The 27,508-nt window shown below is 43.4% G+C and overlaps 1 protein-coding gene across 3 annotated transcripts in view; it reads left to right on the forward strand.

Annotated features, from left to right (window-relative positions):
* The window catches only part of ELMO3 (engulfment and cell motility 3), a 987,719-nt gene that overhangs the window by 810,206 nt on the left and 150,005 nt on the right, over positions 1-27,508 (forward strand). For all 3 annotated transcript variants that reach the window (XM_030203739.1, XM_030203740.1, XM_030203742.1), the window contains 2 exons: positions 4,037-4,200; positions 6,022-6,134. In XM_030203739.1, coding sequence (XP_030059599.1) covers positions 4,037-4,200; positions 6,022-6,134 — 277 coding nt within the window. The remainder of the gene's footprint in view (positions 1-4,036; positions 4,201-6,021; positions 6,135-27,508) is intronic.

Raw genomic sequence — 27,508 nt, forward strand, 5'->3', positions numbered from 1 at the left:
TCTTCCGTGAACGGTGCTCTATCCACTCCATTCTCAGGTGTACTTTGCCAGTCCCTCGTGGTCCTTCTCCAGGATTTTCTTCAGTGAAAACAGAACAAAAGTATCTATTTAGCAAATTGGCTTTTTCTTCATCATTATCTACATAGCGTTTCGCTGTATCTTTTAGTCTCACAATTCCCTTTTTAGTCATTCTTCTTTCACTAATATACCTGAAGAAATTGTTGTCGCCCCTTCTTACATTTCTAGCCATTTGTTCTTCCGCTTGCGCCTTCGCCTTCGCCAGACGTACCTCTCTCTTGGCTTCTTTCAGTTTAATCCGGTATTCCTCCCCCTGTTCCTCTTCTTGAGATTTTCTATATTTCTGGAATGCCAACTCTTTTGCCTTTATTTTCTCAGCCACTTGCTTGGAGAACCATATCGGTTTCCTTTTTCTCTTGCTTTTATTTACTCTCTTTACATAAAGGTCTGTGGCCCTATTTATTACTTCTTTCAGCCTGGACCACTGTCCTTCCACTTCTTGTATGTCCTCCCAGCCCATCAGCTCCTTCCTCAGGTATTCCCCCATTTTACTAAAGTCAGCACGCTTGAAATCCAGGACTTTGAGTTTAGAGGAGCTGCCCTCCACTTCAGCTTTCATATCCAAACCAAACCGTTTGATGGTCGCTGCTTCCCAGGTGTGCACCCACTCGGACATTTGACACACTATCCCCATTTGTGAGCACCAGATCCAGCGTCGCTCCCTCCCTCGTGGGTTCCGTTACAATTTGTCTGAGCAGAGCACTTTGGAAAGCATCCAAGATCTCTCTACTTCTTTCCGATTTCGCAGACGGAACCTTCCAATCTACATCCGGCAGATTGAAATCTCCCATTAACAGAACCTCTTTTTTCTTTCCTAATTTTTGAATATCTGCGATCAGATCTTTATCTAGTTCCTCTAATTGTGTCAAGTTGCAATTGTTTATTTGAATTTGGTTAGGAGAGTGGTTAGTACTGTTTTGGTACTGTGGTTGGATCAAAATCCTGATTGTGATTCATGTAGTATTGAGAATTTGTATAAGTAGTTGGTAAGTTGCTTAGTTACCATACTTTCCATTAGTTTGACTGCCAAAGGGATGGAGGCTACCAGGCGGTAGTTGGTTATGTCAATTGCTTTCTTCTTTGAATCTTTAGGTATTGGGGTAAGTAATATATTTCCTTTATCCTTAGTAGAGAGGTGTGGTAGCCTTAGGGAAGAGTCCGTGTTGTAACATGTAATTTAGGTGTGATGTGAGGTCTGTTATGAAGCTTTGAGGGGCGGATTTAAGTAGGTTGTTGGGACATATGTCCAGTTTACAGTGGGATTTGGCGAACCTGTTGATTGCTTGGGTGACAGTTTCGTTGGTCAGTAGATCGAAGTTTGTCCAGGCTCGGTCTGCTGGGTATTCATCGGGAATTGGGTCCAGACAGTCAATGAGTTTTTCGTGGTCGGTGGTATTAAGTGGTAACATGAGTCATAGTTTTGTAATTTTCTCATTGAAGTATTTAGCAAGGTTTTCTGCTGATGGGGTGTCTGTGTTGGTTGTGGTAACCGGTGTGGTGTCTAGTAGTTTATTCACAAGTAGGACGAGTTTATGCGTGTCTTTGTAGTCTGGCCCTATTTTGGTTTTGTAGTATGACCTTTTGGTTTGTCTTATTGTATATTTGTATTTTCTTTGCATTTGTTTCCATGCGTTAAGTGTGTATTCATCTTTCATTTTTTTCCATACACGTTCAAGTCTCCTAACTTGTGTTTTTAATTTTTTCAATTCTTCGTTAAACCATGGTATCGAGATGTGTCTACGTGAGGTTCTTGTTTGTAATGGTGCAATTTTGCCTAATGTGCTCCTGCATCTGTTGTCCCAATTTATGAGGTAGTGTTTGGAGTCTGTGCTATCCATTCATTCTTGTAGATCTGTTGCCAGAATGTTACAGGGTCAATTTGGCTTCTCGTGGTGTAGGTTGTGCGTTCTTGCTTGTGGTATGAGCCTTTTTTTCGCCATTTTAGGGCTAGGTTTAGTTTGTGGTGGTCTGACCATGGTATGTCTGTCCATTTTGTGTCTGTTAGTATTAGGTTTGAGTCTGAGGACAGTTTGTGTGTGATGAGGTCGAGTGTGTGTCCTTTAGCATGGGTTGCTTGCATGTTAGGCCAGTTAAGATCCCATAGTTAGAGGATATCCTTGCATTCACGTGTATTGGTTGTGTTAGGGTCATCTAGGTGTAGGTTTATGTCCCCTATTATAAGTAGATTAGAGTTGGATACACAGGTATTCGATACAAAATCCATGAAGTGTGGTTGGCATTCTTGCCAGTTGCCTGGTGGTCTTTAAAACAAGACAACGTTTAGGTGGTCAAACAAGGTAGTGTGGTGAATTCTAACTGAGGCGATTTCAAGTTGTGGTGTTATGGACTCAGCTGTTGTTGTTATGGTGAAGTGGGATCTATAGATTAGTGCTATACCTCCTCTTTTTTCTTTTCTTTCCAGTGAATGATTTAGCTAGTTTAGTTAGTGATTAGTACAAAGTACAGCCGCCCATCATCATTCTGGTTGCAAAATGAGAGAACATACAGCTCTTTATTTAGGAGAATTAATTTAAGAGACCTTCATTGGCTCCAGTAAGCTGATGAGCCATTATGTTGTCTAATATTAAAAGTTTAAATGGTTTAGGTCTCAGCTATTCTCAAGAAAATATGTCATACTATGTTCCTGTTCATATACAGCATTCCCAGGGGAAAGGACTGTTAATGATTATTTATTTTAAGGAAATGGAGACCAATATTCTGCAGAATGGAGAGTTATCTGAATAATATTCAGCCTATTTCTTTGGCCCAGTTTACCTGATTAAGGTAACTGAACCACTGGTGTGCCTCCTTTTTATTAATTGATATGAGGGACTTACCTAGACAAATCTTCTGAATATCAGCCTTTAAATAAATGGCCACTTGCAGTAGGGTTCTATCAGGTGCCTTCTCAATTTTAGAAAATGTCTTAAATTTTGGCTGTTTTATTTGAGGCTTTTTTGGAACTTGGCTGTTAAGGGGGTAATTTTATAATTAAGTGCACATGTAAATAGTATGCATATAATTTTTCCTATACGGGCACTGACAAATTTCCGGAACAGATGTATGTGCATGCTTCCATTTTGAAAGCTACCAATTTATGTGCTTTTTATTTACACCAGCTCTTTGGCGCGCACACACATTTTCTGGATTATTTGATATGTATGCATAGATATTGTCAAAAGTATGTGCATAAATGTAAACATCTCCCCCAGTCCTGCTCCAAGGAACTTTGCTGCACAGTCCAGATAAAGATACACCCATCTTATAAGAGTCTGTTTCTGCACATAAACACCGGTTTACAAATGGCTTTTAAAATTCTCCTGTAGGGAAAATGATGCTTTTTTGTGAGAGTTCATACTGTGTTATTTTAGTATATTTTAGGACTGGTTTAATTATGTGGCCTTGAGACCAGGCATGTGTCATCAAATGTTTATATCAGTTAGTTTACAGTTGAGTTTTCTAAGACCTAGTTTTGTCACCAACTGTATTATTACTTGTACATTGCTTCACCCAGTGATGGTGATGTCTGTGTTGTGATGGCTGAAGATTTTTGCCTTGGCAATTTGTACCTCCCTTTGGGCATCAAAGTGAATAGAAAGTATTTTAAATAAATGAATAAAATCTTTGTGTGTGTGGAGTGGTGTTAACATTGGTATGTGACTGGAGAAGAAATGAATGTAGACCACATGATTTGGTTTTCGATTTGATATACCACCTTTCATATACTAAATACAGATATTTTTTCTGTCCCTTGTGGGCTCACAATCCAAGTTTTGTACTTGGGGCAATGGATTTTACTTTGTGTGTGTTGGGTAGAGATTAGTTTGGAATTGGGTTGATGTTTCAGGTTGTTTATGTGCTGGGTAGTTATGGCATTACTGCATTCACCTGCTTCTTCCCCCTCCCTGTTGCCAGTGGGCCCATGCTCCATTCACAAAGTTGCTTTATCTCTTCCCAGGTAATGCAGGTAGTCAGAGAACAGATAATTCGGACACTGACCTCAAATCCCACATCGCTGGAACTCTTCAGAACAAAAGTGTATTCGCTCAACTACAGTGAGATCCTTAAACTGAGACAGACAGAAAGAATGCATCAGGAGGAAATACTGGCTGCACCTGTCCTGTGAGTAGAGGGCAGCTTATGTAGGATGTTGAGTAGGGATGTGCACAAGGCAAAAGTGTTTGGTTTGACCTTTTTTCCTGATTTCAGACTTTAATCCGTTGATTTCACACATTCATTTTAATAAAAAGAAAATTTCAAGTGGCATTAGAACTGTTTAATGCGTACAAATTGACTTAACACGCATTCATTTGCAAGCTAACTTGCATTTAATCGGCTTTGTGCATTAAGGGGTAGATGGTCAAAACAATTTAACTATGTAGGAAAGGTTCCTACCCCGTTAAATTATTTTGGACAGTTCTGCAGCTGCATATTAGCTGTGGCTGCTGTGGCACCACCCAGTTAGTGCCATGGTGGTCTGGGAGCGGAGCAAGGACTTACCGGTTAGCAATGATTTTCAGTCTTCTAACTGGGTAAATGCCTGGATAAAGTTAGGACAGCAAAAACGTTTGTCCTAACTTTATCTGCTAGTTATATGGACACTAGTCTGAATATTGGCTAGCACGCAGATACCTGCCAGCAGCTGCACATGACCCAGATGTTCAGTGCTGGGACTCAGATTAGGCTTTAAAATTGCTAACTGCCACAGACTGAATATCAGAGGGGGGGGTAAATTGAAACATTTTTAACATGTACTATCAATGCATATCCCTAGTGCTGACATAGAAGATTGAAAGTTCTCCATACCCAGGCAATGTACTGGGATCTCCATATGATACAGATATATTCTGAGGACATGATTAGGCAGGAGCCCCAGAACATTAGAGAGTGGGCTTGTGCAGGGACTCTAGAAGGTGTAGAAGTGCCCTAATTATAAGACTACTAGTAAAAAAAGGCCCGTTTCTGATAGAAATGAAACGGGCGCTAGCAAGGTTTTCCTCGGAGTGTGTATGTTTGAGAGAGTGTGTGTGAGAGAGAAAGTGAATGTGCGAGTGAGTCTGGGTGCGAGTGTGTCTGTGAGAGAGAGTGTGTGTGTGAGAATGAGTGTGTTTGCAAGTGCGTATGTGAGATACAGTGTGAGAGAGAGAGAGTGTGTTTCACACAGATACAGTGTGTGTGTGAGACACAGACTCTCTGTGAGACTGAGTGTATGAGACCAAGAGAGTGTGTGAGTGACTGTGTGACACATAGAGAGTGAATGTGATACAGTGTGAGACATAGAGAGGCATATTTTCAAAGCACTTAGCCTTCCAAAGTTCCATAGAAACCTATGGAACTTTGGAAGGCTAAGTGCTTTGAAAATATGCCTCAGAGTGTGTGAGAGACGGTGTGTGAGAGTGAGAAAGACATTGACTGTGAGAGAGAGAGAGTGTGTGTGTGTGACAGAGATACCTCCCCCCCATCTCTGGTGTCAGGCCCCCCCTCCCTCCCTCCCTCTCTCTGGTGTCAGGCCCCCCCCCCCCCCCCCTCTCTCTGGTGTCTGAGCGTTACTGTGCAGGACGCTGAGCTCTGGCTGTGCTTCAAGGAACTGACCAATCCTATTTAATAGAATTCACCTCCAACATTCTGAAGCCGAGAAACCTTGTGTGGTTGGTCACTTCTGCTTGTGACGAACCCGGAAGTACGTGATGTCAATTCAGGAGATGGATACAGAGAGCAGGAATGCCTCAGCCATGCAGTCAGCGTCAGAATGTTGGAGGTGCGTTTTATTATATAGGATGTAGGTGCTTCAGGCTAGGAGTACAGTGGAGCTGGAGGGTGAAAGAGTGTTGGTGTGTAGGTTATGAGGGAACCTGGCAATATTACAGGCTCCCCTTTCTTGTCTTTGTGGGAAATGTTTAAAATGTAGCATCCAGTGTGGCTTATTTCATGTCCCTTCTTCAGAACTCTGAGGGAGAAGCTAAAACCTGAATTACTGGAACTAATTAAGCAGCAGCGTCTGAATCGGCTGTGTGAGGGAACGCTCTTCCGCAAGATCAGTAGTCGACGCCGACAAGGTGGGGGAACAGTCAGATGAGTCAAAAATAGCACCAAAGCCCTTTCAGCCAGGCCCAAGGCTGTGTCGTTGAATGGCAGGAAGAGTCCAACCTTGTACCAGCTGCAGCCAAATGCTTCTATACATGATGCTGTCAGGTGCAGCACTGAAGGGGCTTTCACATAGTCTCATTCCTACACTGTGATGCCCATGTCACAAGATTGTCAAACTCTACACATGTAGCACAGCACATTCAGAATACTGCAGCAACATGCTGACAGAATTTCCAAAATTTGTATGCTGGGTCTAGGATCCATATTTGTTCTAGATAAAAAATTAATTCTTGGGTTTTGTGATATTTATCGCCTGTGTTTTCAACATCATATAGGACTATTCTTTTCTATCCATGCTTTATATTCCACCCACATTCTGATTGATTCATAGCGGATTATATTCAAAATGTGCCTCAGCATTTGAGGGATATACGGTTGTCTACAGTTCAAAACTTCACATAATTATGTTTAAATCGTTTATTGGTATATAACATTTAGGGATAATACAATAGCAGCAACAAGCATTTTTAACAGAAAAGATCCACCCTTGAAATAACACTGTGAATAAAATGCCCAACACAGGGGCACACTGCTGAACTAGCTATCAACAATTATATTATCCCAAACCCACTATCCCAACCTCCCCACCCAGAAAAAAAAACAAAAAACAACCAGAGGATGCAGTCTCCCACACCATACCAGACATTTAATGTATTCGGTACTAAATTCCTGGCTCTAGGAGAAAGAGATTCTGTGTAAGAATCCCAACTTAACAAAAATTGCTTCTTCCATTTGTGAGACATGCCAGTCTTTTATTTCTCCATTATTATGTAACATATTGGCTGCCTTGCGTACGAGCAAATAGCTGCCCCTGCTTTGCAATGGAAACACTTCATGTTTGTCCAATAAAAATCCTGTGGGTGAAAGTGGTATTGCAGATCCTAATAGACCCAGATAATTTATGATTTAATTAGAGATTCTAACATAACTGAGAATTGGATTCCTGATTCAGCCTCCCCTTTATATTAAATATATGTCCGTCAGGATATAAGGCTATACATTTACATAGACAGGATAAGAGGGGTGGTGGTAAGGCTTTGATATATAGGGATTTTTATCATTTTAAATTAGTGGAAAAATCAGAGGGAGATAATCTAGAGTATATGGTATGTTAGTTTATAGATAAAGATTATAAGGGCTCATTGGGTTTTCTTTTCTTATATAGACCTCCTATTATTTGGAATTTGATTCAATCTAAGATTTGTGAACTGATTGGTCAGTATAGCATGAAGTTTATGATTTTATCATCTTAGGAGACCTAAATTTACATTTAGAGGATACATTCAATTCATCTACTTCTCGTTTTTTACAATTGCTGACCTCTTTGGATATGATACCTGATCCAATTTGGCCAGCACATAAACAGGGTTAGTCACTGGATCTTATTGCTTACTTGATTGTTTGTTGTTAAATTTTTATTTGAAGGTCCCAAAGGTTTGTTAGTGATCAATCAGCACAGAAATGTATGTACCATAAATATCCACCTGCCAATATTTTTTGGCATGAAGTTCAGCCTAAGGGCCCTATTTACTAAGGAGTGTTAGCATTTTTAACGCACCTACAATTAGCTCGTGCGCTAACCATGTAGGTGCGTATAGTGATATTGTAGGCATGTACACAGTTAACGCACGTATATGCTACTATCCAGCTCATTTTCGAAAGTGATCGCTGGCCATCTTCCAACACAAATCGGAAGATGGCCAGCGATCTACTGAAACCGGCCAAATCAGTATAATCGAAAGCCGATTTTGGCCGGCTTCAACTGCTTTCCGTCGTGGAGCCGGTGAAATTTCAAGGGGGCTGTACTTCTATGTTAAATTGTACAGCGCTGCGTAACCCTAGTAGCGCTTTAGAAATGTTTAGTAGTAGTAGTAGTAGTGAAGGCGGGACAGGGGCGTGCTCACGAGATGGCCGGCTTCGCCCGATAATGGAAAAAAAAAGCCAGGCTTGACGAGCATTTCGCCGGCTTTACTTGGTCCCTTTTTTTTCACGACCAAACTTCAAAAAAGGAGCCCCAGCTGACCAAATGACCATCCGAGGGAATCGGGGATGACCTCCCCTTACTCCCCTAGTGGTCTCCAATCCCGTCCCACCCAAAAAAAAAAGAAATCCAAGTGCTCGTCAGGATCGTCCTAAATCAAAACTATTTTTGCTCAGCTTTTTCAGTAGTACTAGTGGGATTTGAACCAGCCACCTCTGGATTACAAGACCGGTACTCTAACCACTTTGCCACAGCTCCACTTACTTGGATGTCCCTCCCTTTTGATTATGCCCCTTCAGGTCTCTCTCAGCCAGTCACAGACAAGGGTCTCTCTCAGCCAATCACAGCGCATTTAGCTGACTGTGAGTGGCTGAGAGAGACCCTTGTCTGTGATTGGCTGAGAGAGACCTGAAGGGGCATAATCAAAAGGGAGGGACATCCAAGAAAGTGGAGCTCTGGCCAAGTGGTTAGAGCACTGGTCTTGTAATCCAGAGGTGGCCGGTTCAAATCCCACTGGTACTACTGAAAAAGCCCAAGCACTTGGATTTTTTTTCCACTTTTTTTGAAGCCGGCCATCTGTAAACCCGGCGATCTCAACATTTGGCCTAAATGTTGAGATTTAGCCGGCCCGAACCGTATTATCGAAAGAAAAGATGGCCGACCATCTTTTTCTATAATACGGTTGGCACCGCCCCTTTGCAGAGCCGGCCCTGTAGATGGCCGGCGCCATTCGATTATGCCCCTCCATGTATGTTACATGGTTAACGAGCGTTAAAAATGTTAATGCGGCTTAGTAAACAGAGCCCTGAATTAGAGTCTGATCATTTTAATCTCCAGTCAATGATCCAAGTTTGGAATTATTCTTTTTCTTCTGTTGTACAATGCTTGGCATCTCTATACATAAAGAAACAGAAATGGATAGATAATCCGTGTTTTACTGAGTCTTTGATAATTTTAAAATGCTCCTGTAGATCTTGGAAAGATACTGGAGGAAGAATGCCCTCCCGCGGGAGGTGGTGGAAATGAAAACGGTAACAGAATTCAAACACGCGTGGGATAAACATAAAGGAATCCTGTTCAGAAGGAATGGATCCTCAGGAGCTTAGCCGAGATTGGGTGGCAGAGCCGGTGGCGGGAGGCGGGGATAGTGCTGAGCAGACTTATACGGTCTGTGCCAGAGCCAGTGGTGGGAGGCTGGGCTGGTGGTTGGGAGGCGGGAATAGTGCTGGGCAGACTTATACAGTCTGTGCCCTGAAAAGGACAGGTACAAATCAAGGTAAGATATACACAAAAAGTAGCACATATGAGTTTATCTTGTTGGACAGACTGAATGGACCATGCAGGTCTTTTTCTGCCGTCATTTACTATGTATGATACTTATTTGGCTTGGAAAGAAAAACTTAGACAATATAAACTGGCTGTTAGGAAAGCTAAACTGCATTAATACGATCAGCAAGTTTGTAATGCAGAGAACTCCTCTAGATTGTTGTTTAAAATTTATCAGGCATTAACTGAGATAGACAAGGTTTTCGTTTTACCTACTTTATTACAGCCTTCAGCAGAAAAATTTGCTTTATTTTTTCAATCCAAGGTGAACAAGATTAGAAGTTATTTTAATCTGAAGTCAGAAGATTATATTGAGTTGCAATGTGTAGTCCATCCTGATTATGTGCAGGTTAATAGATTATCCGCCTTATTTTCAAAAGAGAAAGACGCCCATATTTCGACCCAAATCGGGAGATGGGCGTCTTTCTCCCATGGGCGCCCAAATCGGTATAATCAAAAGCCGATTTTGGGAATCTTCAACTGCAATCTGTCATGGAAACGGCCAAAGTTGACGGGGGCGTGTCGGAGGCGAGGTGAAGGCGGGACTGGGGCGTGTTTATCGATCGAGGAGAGATGGGCGTCCTCAGCCGATAATCGAAAAAAGAAAGGCGTTTTTAGCGTGAATTTGGGTCACTTTTTTTGGACCCTTTTTTTTTTCACGAACAAGTCCCAAAAAAGTGCCCTAAATGACCAGATGACCACTGGAGGGAATCGGGGATAACCACCCCTGACTCCCCCAGTGGTCACTAACCCCCTCCCACCCAAAAAAAAAAAACAACTTTAAAAACTTTTTTTTCCAGCCTGTATGCCAGCCTCAAAGGTCATACCTAGCTCCATCACAGCAGTATGCACGTCCCTGGAGCAGTTGTTAGTGGGTGCAGTGGACTTCAGCCAGGTGGACCCAGGCCCATCCCCCCCCCCTACCTGTTACACTTGTGGTGGTAAATGGGAGCCCTCCAAACCGCCCCCAAAACCCACTGTACCCACATCTAGATGCCCCCCTTCAGCCATAAGTGCTATGGTAATGGTGTAGAGTTGTGGGTAGTGGGTTTTGGGGGGGATTTGAGGGGCTCAGCACTCAAGGTAAGGGAGCTATGGACTTGGGAGGTATTTTAATTTTTTTTTTAATTGTTACAAGTGCCCCCTAGAGTGCCCGGTTGGTGTCCTAGCATGTGAGGGGGACCAGTGCACTACGAATCCTGGCCCCTCCCACGACCCAATGCCTTGGATTTGTTCGTTTTTGAGCTGGGCACCTTCGGTTTCCATTATCGCTGAAAAACGATACCGCCCAGCTCAAATCCGCACAAATCCAATGCAGTTGGCTGGCACAAACCGTATTATCGGAAAAAAGATGGACGCCCATTTTTTTCGAAAATACGGTTTGTCCCGCCCCTTCACGCACTCTTTCTCGGAGATAGACGCCCATGGAGATGGGCGTTCGTGTTCTATTATGCCCCTCCACGTGAGACACACAGAGTGGGAACAGGATCAGGCTCTTCAAAACAGATCAAGGACTCTCAATATGAGATTAGAAACATTTATTGAGGATGACTCGACACAGTACCGTGTTTCGGTACATACATGCCTGCTTCAGGAGTGTTGCTGAATGTATTACACAATCACATATATTCTTGGGCGATGTGTCTTAGGATGTAAACATAAGGTGGTCTTTAGAAAGACCGTTGGTGGGTATGAGGAGCTGTATTGTTTGTAGATGCGACTGAAAGGCACCTTATGTTTACATCCTAATTACGGTAACCAATGAATTGAATCCCACAGTCTCTGGTAACAATCAATCAAATTCAAATGCTAGAACCAGGACAATCAGCTGTGACATAGGCATCAATCGCACAATCCAACTGTCTTCTGAAATTCAATGTTAACTATATTCTTTAATATTTTGAAGATTTTAAAGAGTGCCCTCAGACAAATATCCACTTTTACAGGCAGTACTGGTTTGTGCCAAGTGGTATAGCACTTCTTTCATCGGGCTACTCTTAAGGTGTTTTATATATATGAAGTGTTATCGCCCATGTCATGAATACTAATTGTGCATTAAATAAATCAAAACGTGAACTTAACTTTAAGGTGATATCATTAAAATGCTTCACTCTGCAAAAAACTTCACCCTTCACAGGTCTCTATATTCGGCCCGTCAGCTGGCTTCTCCTGAGAACGCCCGACACCGCAGGTTTCAGAAAATCTTTCTTCAGGGACTTGGGTTAAAGCTGTCCATACACATGCTGTTGAGCCATCTTCTATGGCCGAATAGAGACCTTTTAATGAATTAATGAATTTCAGAAGACAGTTGGATTGTACGATTGATACCTATGACACAGCTGATTGTCCTGGTTCTAGCATTTGAATTACATCCTAATTACATCACCAAGAATACATGTGATTGCGTAACACATTCATCAAGACTCCTGAAGTATGCACATATGTGCCGAAACACGGTATCGTGTCAAGTCATCCTCAATAAGTGTTTCTATTCTCATATTGAGAGTCCTTGGTCTGTTGTAAAGAGCCTGATCCTATTCCCTCTATGCTGTTTACTCCGTGATACTCTGGTGTTCTTTCCATTTTTGTGGTCCACTCACATTTGATAGATTATGGGAACATTTTTCTTCTGTCTCTCCTGATTTAGTGACACAAGTGCTTAAAAAATTGGCACAAAAGGGTTGTTATCTGGATGTTTGTCCTTCATTTTATCTTAAGGAAATACCATCTGAAATCCTTTGTTGGCTTACTACTTTTGTTAGTGCTATATATCACCTTGAGCTACAACTGAAAAAGGTGTGAGCAAAAATCTAAATAAAAACAAAAAAATTAAAGGAATGATCTTATCCATCAAAAATAGCTAAAATTGCTTTAACTCCAATTCTGAAGAACATAGGAGCAGACTTGGCAATAGTTGATAATTACAGACTTGTAGCTGGCATCCCCCTAGATTGCTAAACTTTTGCAGTGTATATTTGTCACAAAACACCTAGCCACCCACCTGGGGTTATCCTGCGGCCACTTAGAGGGTCTATCCCCAGCACAGCTCAGGTCTGCCCGCCAGGGTCACCGAGAGACCCAGTTGGGCCCAGGGCAGGACTGGACCACTGCGCTCCCCCCTCCTCTCGGGCTGCCGCTACAGCCCCAGCACTGCCCCCCACTTGCGCCGCCCCATCCCACTCAGACCGCCACCGCCCCAACTTGTGCCGCCCACCCCCTTACCGACTGCTGCTGTCCTCTCCTGCTGCTGCTATGTGCTGCCCAGGACCCGGATGATTGCATTAATGTAATGTCACATTAATGTAATCATGCAGATCCTGGGCAGCATGCAGCCAGGAGCAGGAGAGAGACCTGACCCAGAAGCAGGTAGGAAGAAGCTTGCCTGTGCAGGCCCCAAGCCTGCCCCCCCCCCCTTGGAGGTTGGGCCTAAGGAATTTTGCCCCCCCATCTCAGCGGCCCTGCCACCTGCGCTCTACACTAGCACCCTTCTCCCACTGACTGGGTCACAATCGCCTCTAGGCAAGTCTCCCACTTTCAAATTATCCTCAGTGATTTCTAGGTTATTGGAGCCACACTCCCAGTGGCCCCACAGTTCCCAGAAAGCACTCACAGACCCAACACACAAACCACCAGGATTCTTTATTAGTCCAGACAGGCAGAGACAATAAATAATTGTTTATTGTCTTAAAAATATATTGAATAATGAATAAAAAATGTGCAATCAGAAACCAATAACAGGTAACTGAAATATGGATCAATTATAACACTAACTAAACATTTGTTTACTTTCTTAAAAGTACCTGGAGAGATCAGGACATATAACTGCTCACAAGTTATCAAATATAACTGTTTTTTCCAGAGCTTCATGAGCTTTCTCTCTCTCTCTTCTCCCAGGCTGAAACTGGGAAAAAAGCCAGTAAAGTCCAAAACAAGAAAAAAAAGAGCTCCTGGGCCAATCAGAGACCAGAACAGTCAAGTTTAAAAAAAAAAACTGGTTACATCACTACAGGCATTTCCTTTATCTGTGTGCTAACTAAAAGAAAGAGGCCAGTCCTTTGTAACAGCTTTTAAGCATAAACATGCACCACCTGCTTGCTGGCCAAACTGGAGAAATACACTTCCAAATTAATTTAGTCAGTTTACAGGTTTGAGACATTCTGTTCTGTCACACCTTCCTCCTCAAGAGAGAGACCCAGGACTGTGGCCTCTACAGACTGCTGATCGGGTCTCGATAGTCCAGTGTCAGGGTGGTTCTGGCTCTTCCTTTCCGGAGAGGCCATCAGCGTTGCCATGTTCATTGCCCTTCCAGTTCTTAAACCAGACGTTTTTACCACATTCAGTACATGCTATCAGTTTTAATCCTGTATCCTTCAATTTATGAATAGTGAGGAGTATCTTCTGACAGAAGCTTTTACCACACTCAGCACATGTGAATGGTTTTACTCCTTTGTGTATTCTCTGGTGCTTTGTTAGTTGTGATTTATGAGTAAAGCCTTTTCTATATTCAGTGCATGTAAACGGTTTCTTCACTGAATGGATTCTGTGCTGTTTTGAAAATAATTTCCGGCAACTGAAACTTTTCTTACACTCGTACTTAAAACTGGTCTCTCTCCTATGTGAAATTTTGCATTTCTTGTGGAGCTTTCTTCCTGGTTGAAGCTACTTTCGTAACCAGGACATGAAGATATTCTGTTATCAGTGTTTTTTCTGATATTCTGTAATTTTGCTTTAAGGATACCGTTTTTCCCATATTCTATATTTGTACATAATCTAGTTTCTTTTTTTTTTAATTGAATCCCCAAGGAAGTCTTTATTGAAGTTTATGAGAGACAATACAAAGCTATCAATATTAGCTCACAACAAGTCTGTATAATACAATACACCTCATGAACTCTCAGTTACATATGGTTAACAAACCAAATGCTTCTCAATTTTTTAACAAGAAGATTTTTGTATTCCCCCCCCTCCATATCCCCCTACCCCCCCCCAGCAAGAAAAAAAACACACAAAAAACCCCACCCCACCCCCTCCTTCCCTCCACCCACCAGGCTCTTAACACTTAAAATGGGAAATAAAAGATTCCCAAATGGCCTCCCACTTAGTCGTAGTTTTATTACGCAAGGCCCAAAGCCTCTCCATTTCACAGATGTACCATATCTTATTTAACCATTTAATCAAAGAAGAGACCTGAGAATTCTTCCAATGAGCAGCCAAGGTGGTCCTTGCAGCTGCCATAGCATGGCGAACCAGAAGGGATTGTTATGTAGTAAGGCCAGGTGTTTTTTTAGGGAATAGAAAAAAATTCTGGTGACCACTTAATAGGCCTAGATAGCCACCTCTGAAGTATATGCTGTATAGCTTTCCAGAAAGCCTGAACTTTTACACAAGACCACCAGAGATGACCCATTGTACCTTTCTGTCCGCATCCCCTCCAGCACAACGAGGTCACCTCAGGAAACATGTGATGCAATCGAGCTGGAGTCAAATACCATCTATATAAAACCTTTACAGCATTTTCTTTAAAGGGGACCGAGAGAGAAATCCTGGACAGCGTACATTCCATAGAATTCCAATCATCATCAGCCAATGTCAAGGCCAAATCCTGATGCCAGCATGCACGATGCTCAACGGGGGGCTGCACTCGCCTACGTTGAAACGTGTACAAGCATGTGATAAGACCTCTCATACCCTTGGAGTCCTCACAAAGATCTTCCAAAAAGGAATCATCTCTAAATACTTTTGCCCTTATATCAGCCGCTGAGAGAAAGTGCTTCACTTGGATATAGGCAAAAATATCTTTTGGAGATATGGCATAAGTGTCAACCAAACTGGTAAAAGGAATGAAGGCACCTTCATCAAAAAACTGACCCCAAATCTCCAATCCCGCTGAAACCCAACTCGAAAAGGTCCCCGATTCAACCCCAGGCCGGAAAAGTGGATTATTTGTTCAGAGAGAAAGCTTAGAAAGAACTAACTCAGGCTTAGCAAACAGACCATCCCAATAGCAAAACGTTGTCAGTACAGACGGACATACTTCTCTCCCCAATACCCAATATTTTCTAGGGAGCCACACTAACGAACGCAAGGGACATGAGCCAACCGAAATTTGCTCCAATTCAATCCACCTCTTCTGTGGACTTGCATGGAACCATTCAGTAGCAGCTCGAGCCTATACAACTTTATAATACCAATGCACATTCGGAACACCCAGACCCCCCCTAGCAAGACGTGGCCTCTTATTAGACCAAATGAAACGAAGGAGGCGATCCTGAAGCCTTGAGAGAAAATTGCGAGATAAACACAAAGGGAGCACCAGGAAAAGGTACATCAACCTCGGAAAGACATTCATTTTCAATGTTGCTATCCGACCAAACCAGAATAATTCAATAGAGCCCCAAGCCTCCAGATCTTTGTATAACTCCCGCAATAGGGTAGGATAATTAGCCGTGAACAGGTCTGAGAATTCCTCCGTGAGAAGAATCCCCAAGTATTTAATACCTTGGGTTACCCGCCTAAAGGAGAAAGCTTGTTGCAAAGACTGTAAAATTGGGCTCAAAATACCCACTGCCTTAGCCTCTGACTTAGTCATGTTAAGCTTGAACCCTGAAACGGTAGAATAATCCGCTAAAAGCTGAAATAAGTTAGGCACGGAAAGCAACGGCTTAGATAAAGAGAGCAGAATATCATCAGCAAACATTGCCAGCTTATACTCCTGACAGCCCACCGTTATACCAGTGATATTAGGGTTCGAACGAATAGCAAGGGGTTCCATAACCAGGGCAAATAGCATCGGTGAGAGAGGACACTCCTGACAAGTTTCCCGATACAAAGGAAATAGAGGAGAATTGCCCCCATTAATTCATACACATGCTCTAGGGGAATTACAAAGGGCCTGAGTCCATTCCCTGAATCCAGCCCCAAAGCCCAGTCACTCCAAAACGCTTATCATAAAAGGCCAGTGGACCCTATCAAACGCCTTCTCGGCATCCAGTCCCAGAAGACACATTGGGGTTTGTGATGTAGTGGCCGCATGTAACAAATTAACCATTCGTCGAACATTGTATTTCGCTTGTCTGTGTGGGATAAACCCAACCTGATCCGGATGAACCAAATCAGGCAGAACCTTGGCCAGACAATTTGCCAACACCTTAGCTATGATTTTAACATCAGAGTTAAGAATGGAAATAGGGCGGTATGAGGCACATTCCGTCTTATCTTTACCAGGCTTCGGAATGACAGCTATCCAGGCTTCCATCATAGAAGGAGGTAACGCCTCCCCCTCCCGGACTCCATTAAGTATTTCAACCAAGAGGGGAACAAGCTCCCCCCCCCCCCCCCAAAAGACCTATAAAAATCATTTGGTAAGCCAGGAGCCTTGCCCCTAGGAAGATCCCTAATAACCTTATCAACTTCATCCACCTGAACAGAGCCATCTAGCATACACCTCTGCTGCTCAGTTAAGGCAGGAAGATCCTGAGAAGCTAAAACGGCCTCAATCGCCTCCTGATGAATTGAGGAGTTTGCTGAATATAAAGATTGATAAAAAAACCTGAAAACGCTGCCTAATTAAAGCGGACTTAGTTAACACTGACTTATGACTCTGAAGAATAGTACGATCAAATCTTCACTGCCTCAATCTCAGAGCCAATAAACGACCTGGTTTATTCTGATTGAAGTAATGCAGCTGCTTCTGCTGACCACTAATAAACCGCAATTGTTCCGAATAAATATTATCCAAACGCAACCACCAGGCTTGAATCTGCCTCAAGACCGATATCGAATGAGAAGCCTTATGAAGGGCCCTCCAAATGATCCAGCTGAGAAACACAGTCTGCAACTTCCTTTCGCCTAGCCCGTGCCTGGATGCTAGCCTGTTTTAGGAACCCCCCCCCCCCCCCCCCCCGGGTAACAGCCTTTAACGTGTCCCAGACAATCCCCAAGGAAGGACCAGATTTCAAATTAATCTCAAGGTATTCCATCAAATGTGCTCGAGAGGCAGTCAAGAGCTTTTCATCCTGCAGCAAAGAAACATTTAATGTCCATCTACAATCCTTATCTTCCTCACCCATGGACGAAATACTTACCCAGGTTGGGGCATGATCAGAGATTGTGATGGGCCCAATACCTGACTGACAACTTCCCTGAATCATAGATATATCAAATAGTACATGGTCAATGCAAGAGTAAGAGTCATGAGAATGAGAATAAAAAGAATAATCCTGTTCTCTAGGATGATATAATCTCCACGCATCACACACCCCTAATGAACACGCTAGCTTAACCAAAGCCTTCGAGTTCTTAACATCCGCGCCCGAAGCCACCCCAGACTTATCCAACACTGGGTTAAAATACACATTAAAATCGCCACCCAACACCAATTTACCATAAGGGTCACATTGAACAGCCTTACCAAGCTTGACAAAGAACTCCCCCTGAGATTCATTGGGTGCATAAACCACCACCAGAGAAAACGGCAAATTATTCAATAATACCTGCAGTACCAGGAATCTACCAGCAGGATCACGCCTAATCTTCACCACCTGAGTCTGCAGGGATGAATGGAGCAAAATTGCGACCCCCATTTCCTCGACGCATCAACAGCAGAAGCGCAAATGACATGTGGGTAATGATGATGGTTCAAGTATTTCTCGTGTTCCCGCCTTAAATGAGTCTCTTGAAGAAAAACCACATGTGGTTTATGAAACAACAATTCCTTAAATATCTTTTGACGCTTTTGAGGAGAGTTCAATCCCTTAACATTGTATGACAAAAAGTGTAAATCTGCACACATTTATTGTTCTAAATACAAGCTAATAAAACAGAGCAGCCTGTGCACCCCCGAACCTGTTGTATCGGGAAAGAGAAGGAGCAGAGAAAGAAGAAAAGAAAAAAAATGAGCCACCCCCCCTTCCCATAGCAGAAACATCTCCCATCAACCGCCTCTTCACCCACCCTCCCGCACCTCATATATCACCAGCCTGTAGTAACTTTAAACCACTGACTGGGAATTCTGGAGGAAGAACCCCACACGACCCGAACACCACTCAATCTCCACCCCAACACCCCCCCCCCCCCCCCAAGCATACATACACATCCCCCTAGCTAACATACTACTCCCTTCCCATATCTAAGTCCCCAATTAACTCATCTCTTATGCCGTCCTCAAACCCCATAGATCCCCACTCCTAACCCTCTCGTAGCTAACAAACATTCACCCCTAAAACCTCCCCCTTAAAAGGGAATCAGGGTAACTCAAATTACCAAAATAACAGAAGGTATATAGTGACCAAACAACTCGCAGACTATCTAAACAAGTTCTCAATATTACACGATTCTCAGTCAGGATTTCGCTCTAATCACAGCACTGAAACCGTACTAGTCACGCTCATGACCAAACTCAAACAATTGATAGCAAACGGCAACAACATTCTACTGTTACAATTCGACATGTCAAGTGCATTTGACATGGTTGCCCATGGAATTTTACTACACATCCTTGAATACTTCGGAATCGGAGGCAACGTTCTCAACTGGTTCAAAGGGTTCCTCACTACACGCTCATATCAAGTGACATCAAATTCGACTACATCAGCTACATGGATACCTGAATGCGGAGTTCCAAAGGGATCCCCCCCTCACTGACCATATTCAACCTAATGATGACACCCTTGGCCAAGCTACTATCGAATCAGAACCTAAACCCACATATATATACGCTGATGATGTAACGATCTTCATCCCATTCAAACAAGATCTAAGGGAAATCTCCAATGAAATCAAGCAAAGCCTACATATTATGAATTCCTGGGCAGATGCATTTCAGCTGAAACTCAATGCAGAGAAAACCCAATGCCTGGTACTCACCTCGCAATACAACAAGAATAAATTTACCACCATCAACACACCTAATCTAAATCTACCAGTTTCGGACACCCTAAAAATCCTTGGAGTCACCATTGATCGACACCTAACACTTGAGAACCATGCAAATAACATAGCTAAAAAGATGTTTTATTCTGTGTGGAAACTAAAAAGAGTTAGACCATTTTTTCCAAGAACTGTCTTCCGCAATCTGGTACAAGCATTGGTGCTCAGTCATCTGGACTATTGTAACTCACTCTACACTGGCTGTAAAGAGCAAATATTCAAAAAACTCCAGACAGCCCAGAATACGGCAGCCAGACTAATATTCGGCACACCAAAATACGAAAGCGCAAAACCCATAAGAGAAAAACTACACTGGCTCCCACTGGGTGGCATCAAATTTTGCACCCTAGTTCATAAAATCATCCATGGTAACGCCCCAGCCTACATGTCAGACCTAATAGAACTACCACCCAGGAACGCAAAAAAATCTTCTCGCACATTCCTTAATCTTCATCCTCCCAAGTGCAAGGGTCTCAAATACAAATCAATGCATGCATCTACCTTTTCCTATACGAGCACGCAGCTATGGAACGCGCTGCCACGTAACCTGAAAACGGTCTATGAATTGACCAATTTCCGCAAACTATTGAAAACCTATCTCTTCGACAAGATGTATCACAAAGATCAACATGTGTAACTGTATAATCTTTAAAACTTCCAGAACTGTCTTATAATGTCTTTTGCTTTAACACCATCATGTATTTCACCACCATGTAACACAAAACCCTCTGTAAACCAAATGTATATTCACTTCTATTTCCAGTATCCATGATGAATTGTAAGCCACATTGAGCCTGCAAAGAGGTGGGATAATGTGGGATACAAATGCAATAAATAAAAAAAAAATAAAAAAACCCAATGCAAAGGGAAATGTTATTTACAACCAGTCCAGCTAGTCAATTCAGACCACTCCCTGTGCATTCTTGGGCTTGCTGGTGACTCTCTTCCATTTCTGAAGCTTTGCCCTTACAATCAGACCCACAACGACCGGTGGGGCTGCCGTGATCGTCAGACCGGCTCCTTGTAGTATCTTCCAAACATCTGATAACAGCCTGCTCCGATGCAGCTTTCCCGCCATAGTGAAACATAGTGCAAATGGGAAAGCCCAGTGATACGGGATTTTATTCTGTACCAAAACTTCCAGCGCTGGTTTCATAGCACGCCTCTGAGACAGGGTATACTGAGACAAGTCCTGAAACACCGCCACCTTAGCCTCATTGTACTCTACAAAAGGAACCTGGTGCGCTCGTTGCAGCACTTGCTCCTTAACTAAGAAAGAAGCAAAGCATACTATAATGTCGGTTTCCCCAGAGCTCTGTGCACCCGTTCCAGCACCATTTCGTCAGAACCCAGCAATTTTCCACAAATCATTTTCACTACAGTAGGTACATCCTCCTTGTCTCCCAATTCAGCGACACCGCGGAGGCGAAGATTATTTCGACTACCACGATTTTCTAAGTCATCAATTTTATGCTGTAAGTCTTCATAGGAAGCCTGCATCTGCGTGAGACAAGCCTCAGCCCCACTTAGCTGTTCGTCCTGCCCATTCACTCTAGCCTCCAACTCCTCCACACGGCCTGCCAGCTCCCGCAGGTCCACACTCAAGGCATCCATTCTCTCCAGTATTTCCTCCTTAGAAGCCTTTATTTCATCCCGGATTATCGCTAGGCACTTCTTAATCTCCTTAGAAAGACTTCGGGTCGGAGGGGCCGAGCCTGCCTTTGTTAGGGATGGGGCTGAGTCAGAATCAGAGTGGGAAAGTCGGGCTTCAGAAACATGGCACTTCATGCTCTTGCTAGCAGACCGAGCCTGCAGCTTTTCAGCTTCTTTCCTTGCTGCCGCCGACATAGATACGCTCCAAAAGTTCAAATCACCTCCCGAAACCAGCTGCAATCTTCAGAAGAGGGAAGAAACACAGTTCAGGGCAGATGAACGCTGACACTGCAAATTTATTGGCAAGGACGCTTCAGAGCTAGAAAACTAAGCAGCCATCAATGCCCGTGATGTCACTTCCTCCCATAATCTAGTTTCTTTACTATTTTTCAGGTGTTGCATTAGCTCCTTTTTCAAACTGAAATCTTTCTCATACTTAGAGCATGTAAAATGAGTCTGTTTTATACATGTTTCTTGTTGTTCTAGTTCCCCCTTTTGACTGAAATTTTTTTCACAGCTGTACATTTAAGTAGTCTCTTTTCAGTGTCAGATCCCTCTGGTAATGTCTCTGCTAGGAGATCAGGTATGGGCTCACTATCCTGACACTTTTCTGGTAGGCTGCACACAGCTGGTTCCATAGCTGTGCGATCTGCATAGGCCTTTAACATTTACATGAAAGGTACGCTGCTTTCTGTCTTCAGGGTCCATAGATATAACATAGTTTGTATCATTCAGGCACCTTATGATATTGTAAAGTCCCACCCAATTAGCTTGAAGTTTATTCTAACATACTGAGACTAAAAGAAGCACCTGGTAGCCCTCATAAAACTCTGCTTCATGCCTTACGATAATACCAGGTCTTTTGCTTAGTTTGGGCTGCCTGTTATTTATCTCTGACAAAGCCCACAAGTTCTTCTAATCTCTGCCGCATATTAACTACATATTCAATTACAGGGGTGTCAGAGGTATCAACTTTCCCTTCCCAGTGTTCTTTTATTAGGTCAAGGGGCCCTCTCACCCTCCGGCCATAAAGCAGCTCAAACGGGAAGAACCCTTTAGACTCCTGAGGTACTTCTCTGTATGCAAACAGTAGATAGGGTGAGTATTTTTTCCAGTCACAGTCTGTTTCTACGAAAGTCTTTATTTATTTGTTACATTTGTATCCCACATTTTCCCACCTATTTGCAGGCTCAGTGTGGCTTACATAGTACCGTAAAGGCGTTCGCCAATTCCGGTATCAACAAATACAGTAATGTTGTGGTAGAATAAGGTTCATGTGTACAGGCATATTAGGGAATCGTAGAGAGGAAGAGAATCATAGAGAGGAGGAGTTATTATATGTACATTACGAGCTTTGGCTTCGTTGTGTTGCAGGGTACAGGCATTTACGTTGGGTCGGTAGGGTATGCCTTTTTGAACAGGTTAGTCTTTAATGATTTCCTGAAGTTTAAGTGATCATAAATTGTTTTCACGGCTTTTGGTAATGCGTTCCATAGTTGTGTGCTTATGTAGGAAAAGCTGGATGCTTAGGTTGATTTGTATTTGAGTCCTTTGCAGCTTGGGTAGTGGAGATTTAGGTATGTTCGTGTTGATCCTGTTGTGTTTCTTGTTGGTAGGTCTATGAGGTCTGTCATGTATCCCGGGGCTTCGCTTTAGATAATTTTATGAACCAGGGTGCAGATTTTGAAAGCAATACGTTCTTTGATTGGGAACCAGCGCAGTTTTTCTCGGAGAGGTTTGGCGCTTTCGAATCGCGTTTTTCCAAATATAGACCTGGCTGCCGTGTTTTGAGCGGTCTGAAGTTTCTTTATAATTTGTTCTTTGCATCCCGCATAAATTCCGCTGCAGTAGTCTACATGGCTTAGTACCATTGATTGTATCAAGTTGCAAAATGTTTCCCTCGGGAGGAATGGTTTCACGCGTTTGAGTTTCCACTTTGAGTGGAACATTTTCTTTGTTGTAGATTTCACTTGGTTCTCTAGTGTGAGGTTACGGTCGATTGTAACACCGAGAATTTTCAGGCTGACTGAGATAGGAAGGGTATAATCTGGGGTGTTTATGTTTGTGGGTTTGTTTGTATTGTATTGGGATGAGAGGATGAGACAGTATGTTTTTTCTGTGTTGAGTTTTAGTTAAAATGCGTTTGCCCACGAGTCCATGATATTCAAGCTGAGCTTGATTTCGTTGGTGATTTCTGTCAGATCACGTTTGTAAGGAACGTATATTGTGACATCGTCTGCATAGATGAAAGGGTTAAGGCCTTGGTTGGATAAGGATGTGGCTAGTGGGGTCATCATTAGGTTGAAAAGGATCGGTGAAAGTGGTGATCCTTGAGGTACTCCGCATTCTGCTTTCCACGGTGGTGATATGTTTGAGCTTGATTTCACTTGATATGTTCTAGTGGTTAGAAAACCCTTGATCCAACTAAGTATGTGTCAGCCAATCCCGAAGTAATCTAGGAGTCTTAGTAGTATTTTATGGTTTGCCATGTCGAACGCATTGGAGGAGAAGTATGCTTTTGCCTTTTGCTATTTCCTGCTTGAATTTGGCTAGGAGGGCAATTAGTACTGTTTCAGTGCTATGAAGGGGGCGAAATCTTGATTGTGATTCATGTAATATTGTGAATTTGTTTATATAATCAGTAAGTTGTTTGGTTACCATGCTTTCCATCAGTTTGACCACCAGTGGGATTGATGCTACTGGGCAGTAGTTAGTGATTTTGTTTGATTTTTCCTCGGGATCTTTTGGTATTGGGGTGAGTAGGATGTTGCCATTTTCCTTAGGGAAGAGACCTTGTTGAAACCAATTAACTCAGGATGGCAACTGAGCTAGTCGCATCCACCTGAGAGCTCCAAGCCTGATGGGAAAGAGACCTTGTTGAAGTCAACTAACTCAGGATGGCGACTGAGCTAGTCGCAACCACCTGAGCTCTGAGCCTGACAGGAGCGGTACCGGGTGGGGAACGAGGTGCGGTGACCCGCGTGTGTTCTGAGGCCCAGGCAAGGGAGGTGATTAGCGTGACCGGCGATGCCCCCCAGTGAAGAGAGAGGCAGCCTGGCCCCTCTCTCATGGAATGACCGCTTGGGGCCGTTGAGGGTTATGCAGCACAGGGCGACCAGTCCCCCTGCCTCCCCACCCGAAGCGCCGGGAGGTGACCGTATCTCCTGGCCGAGAGACGACCAGGTGTCCCACGTCGTGTACCACGCGGCCGAGTGACCCCGGCCCTACGTCCGACCCTGCCACCTCGCTGCTGCCCCACAGGATTTAGAGAGAGTGTCTGGCGCGGTGTCGGAGGAGAGGCAGGAACCGTTCCAAGGGCAGCCGCCGAGACAGCCAGGAGTTCGGCAAACAGCGCCCGTGATTTGGGTGCTTGTAGCAGTGGGGGGAGCGGCGAGACGGGAGCCGCCAGCCCAACGCCCAGTGCACGGCAGTGCAGTCCAAGAGTTCTGTCTTCTCCCCAGCTCCTGCCTCCTTCCAATGCGAGGCCCGGACGGCGACCCAAACGGCGCACCCGAGCCCAATCCAGCAGTTGAGAAAATGCGGTACACCTTCCGGAGGATATCTGAAGGGATCCCTGCCTCAACCACTGCAACAAAGGTCGGTGCAAAGACCATCTTGCGGCAGACCATCGGGGCTCGCACGTCGCCGGCAGACACCAGTTTGGACAACCAGCTTAGAACCACTGCAGCAAAGGTCGGTGCAAAGACCATCTCGCGGCGGACCATCGGGGCTTGCACGTTGCCAGCGGACGCCAATTCGGACGACTAGCTTACAACCCTATCCTATCCAATAACACAATGCCCTCTCTAACGGAACCTCTCTGCCTCCAACCTGCAGAACGGCGTCCAGAACTATAGAACTTTGCGCCCAGGACATCACTCCTGAGCATCTGACTGTGAGTAACTTATCTATCCCAAACCGACACCAAAATGAACACAATCAAAATACTCCTAGCAATCTACTCTTTTTCATTGACCCACCTATCCATCCCACTTACAAAAAATAATATCATACCCATCCTACAAAATCACCAAAGACTGATCAAACACTCCACACTTCACCAAACTGGCACCCACCAAATTAAGGGAAGACTATCAAAATACGGACACGACCAAAACAACGGAAGGAAAGACCACAACAAACACACACCACCCAAGGAACGACAACTAACAAAAATCCACGTATCATCAAACCTAGCAGCTTCATACCAAAATATCCAAGTGGGATACATTAATGCTAGGTCCATAGTTAACAAAACAACTACAATATCAGACTGGATCAGCTCAGAAAACCTTGATCTTATCTTCATCAATGAAACATGGATCCACGATCAAATGGACCCCATAATCCTTGAACTATGCCCTCCAGGTTACAAAATCACTCACTGGACCAGACTAGAAAAGAGAGGTGGAGGTATAGCACTAATTTACCGAACCCAATTCACTATTGCCGAATCCATAACACCCCAACTAGCAATTGCTTCATTCAGAATCCATAACAAATCCCTGATCGATCATCTGAACTGCGTCCTGTTTTACAGACCGCCCAGTAACTGGAACGAAAGCAGGCCTATCTTTATGAACATCATCTCAAACACTTGTGTAAACAACTCCAATACACTAATAATAGGTGACATAAACCTTCACCTCGAGGACCCCAACTCCACCAATGCACGTGAATGCAAAGACTTCCTACAGTCCTGGGACCTCAAATGGCCTCACATGCAAGCTACACACACTAAGGGACACACACTGGATCTCCTATCATACAAATGGTCCACAGATAATAACCTATTAATAACTGATATCAAATGGACAGAAACACTTTGGACCGACCACTACAAACTGAATCTATCCCTAGACTGGCGGAAGAAGGGATTAAACCGCACTCCAGAACACACAACTTACACCACGAGAGGACAAATAGACCCACAAGTATTCTAGCAACTGAAATATGACAACCAATGGACAACACGAACGGATTCCATACATTACCTCAATCACTGGGAGGATAGATGCAGAAGCGTACTAAACGAAATAGCACCCTTAAAGACAAGAATATCAAGAAGACAAAACTCAATACTATGTTTTAATGACGAATTTAAAAAACTCAAAACATAATCCAGGAAACTTGAACGAGCATGAAAAAAAATAAAAGATGAACATACACTCAATGCATGGAAACAAATACATAGAAAATACAAATATGCAATAAGACAAACCAAAAGATCCTACTACAAAACTAAAATAGGACCGGATTACAAAGATCTGAAGAAACTATTCCAACTCGTTAAAAAGTTACTAGACACCACCCCTATCACCACAACCAACACAGACATCCCACCCGCAGACAAACTTGCTAATTACTTCAATGAAAAAATAATAAAATTATGCAGCACACTTCCTCAGCACAACACTGACATCGAAAACTTCATCAATGACCTGGACCTAACCCCTAGTGGATACCTAGCTGACCGTATCTGGTCAACATTCACCCTCCTCACCACTGAATCAATTACACAAGTGACTCACAGGTTCGCCAACACCCACTGAAAACTGGATACATGTCCCAGTCACCTACTTAAATCTGCCCCTGACCGCTTCATAGCAGACCTTACATCCCACCTAAACTTCATGCTACAATGAGGTCTCTTCCCAGAGGAATATGGCAACATCCTACTCACCCTAATACCAAAAGACACTAAGAAAAAAAACAAACGACCTCACCAATTACCGCCCAGTTGCGTCTATCCCACTAGTAGTCAAACTGATGGAAAGCTTGGTGACCAAACAGCTTACGGAATACATGGACAATTTCTCAATACTACACGACTCACAATCAGGATTCCATCCTCACCATAGTACTGAAACTGTCCTAGTCACTCTTCTAGCGAAATTCAAGCAGGAAATAGCCACAGGCAAAAGTATACTTCTCCTCCAATTCGACATGTCAAGCGCATTCGACATGGTAAACCACAATATACTACTAAGATTCCCTGGCCACTTTGGGATTGATGGAAATGTACTTAATTGGATCAAGGGTTTTCTAACCACCAGAACAAACCAAGTAAAATCAAATTCAAACATATCACCACCGTGGAAAGCAGCCTGTGGAGTACCTCAAGGATCACCATTATCTCCAATACTCTTCAATATAATGATGATCCCACTAGCAAAGTCCCTATCCAATCGAGGCCTTAACCCGTTCATCTATGCAGATGACGTTACAATCTACATTCCCTTCAGACAAGACCTAACAGAAATAACCAATGAAATCAATGATGGCCTGAACATCATGGACTCTTGGGCAAATTCATTCCAACTGAACACTGGAAAAACACATTGCCTCATCCTCTCATCTCAACATAACAAGTACAAACCCACAACCATAAACACC

The sequence above is a fragment of the Microcaecilia unicolor genome, chromosome 5, assembly GCF_901765095.1.
Source record: "Microcaecilia unicolor chromosome 5, aMicUni1.1, whole genome shotgun sequence".
Taxonomy (NCBI): Eukaryota; Metazoa; Chordata; class Amphibia; order Gymnophiona; family Siphonopidae; genus Microcaecilia; species Microcaecilia unicolor.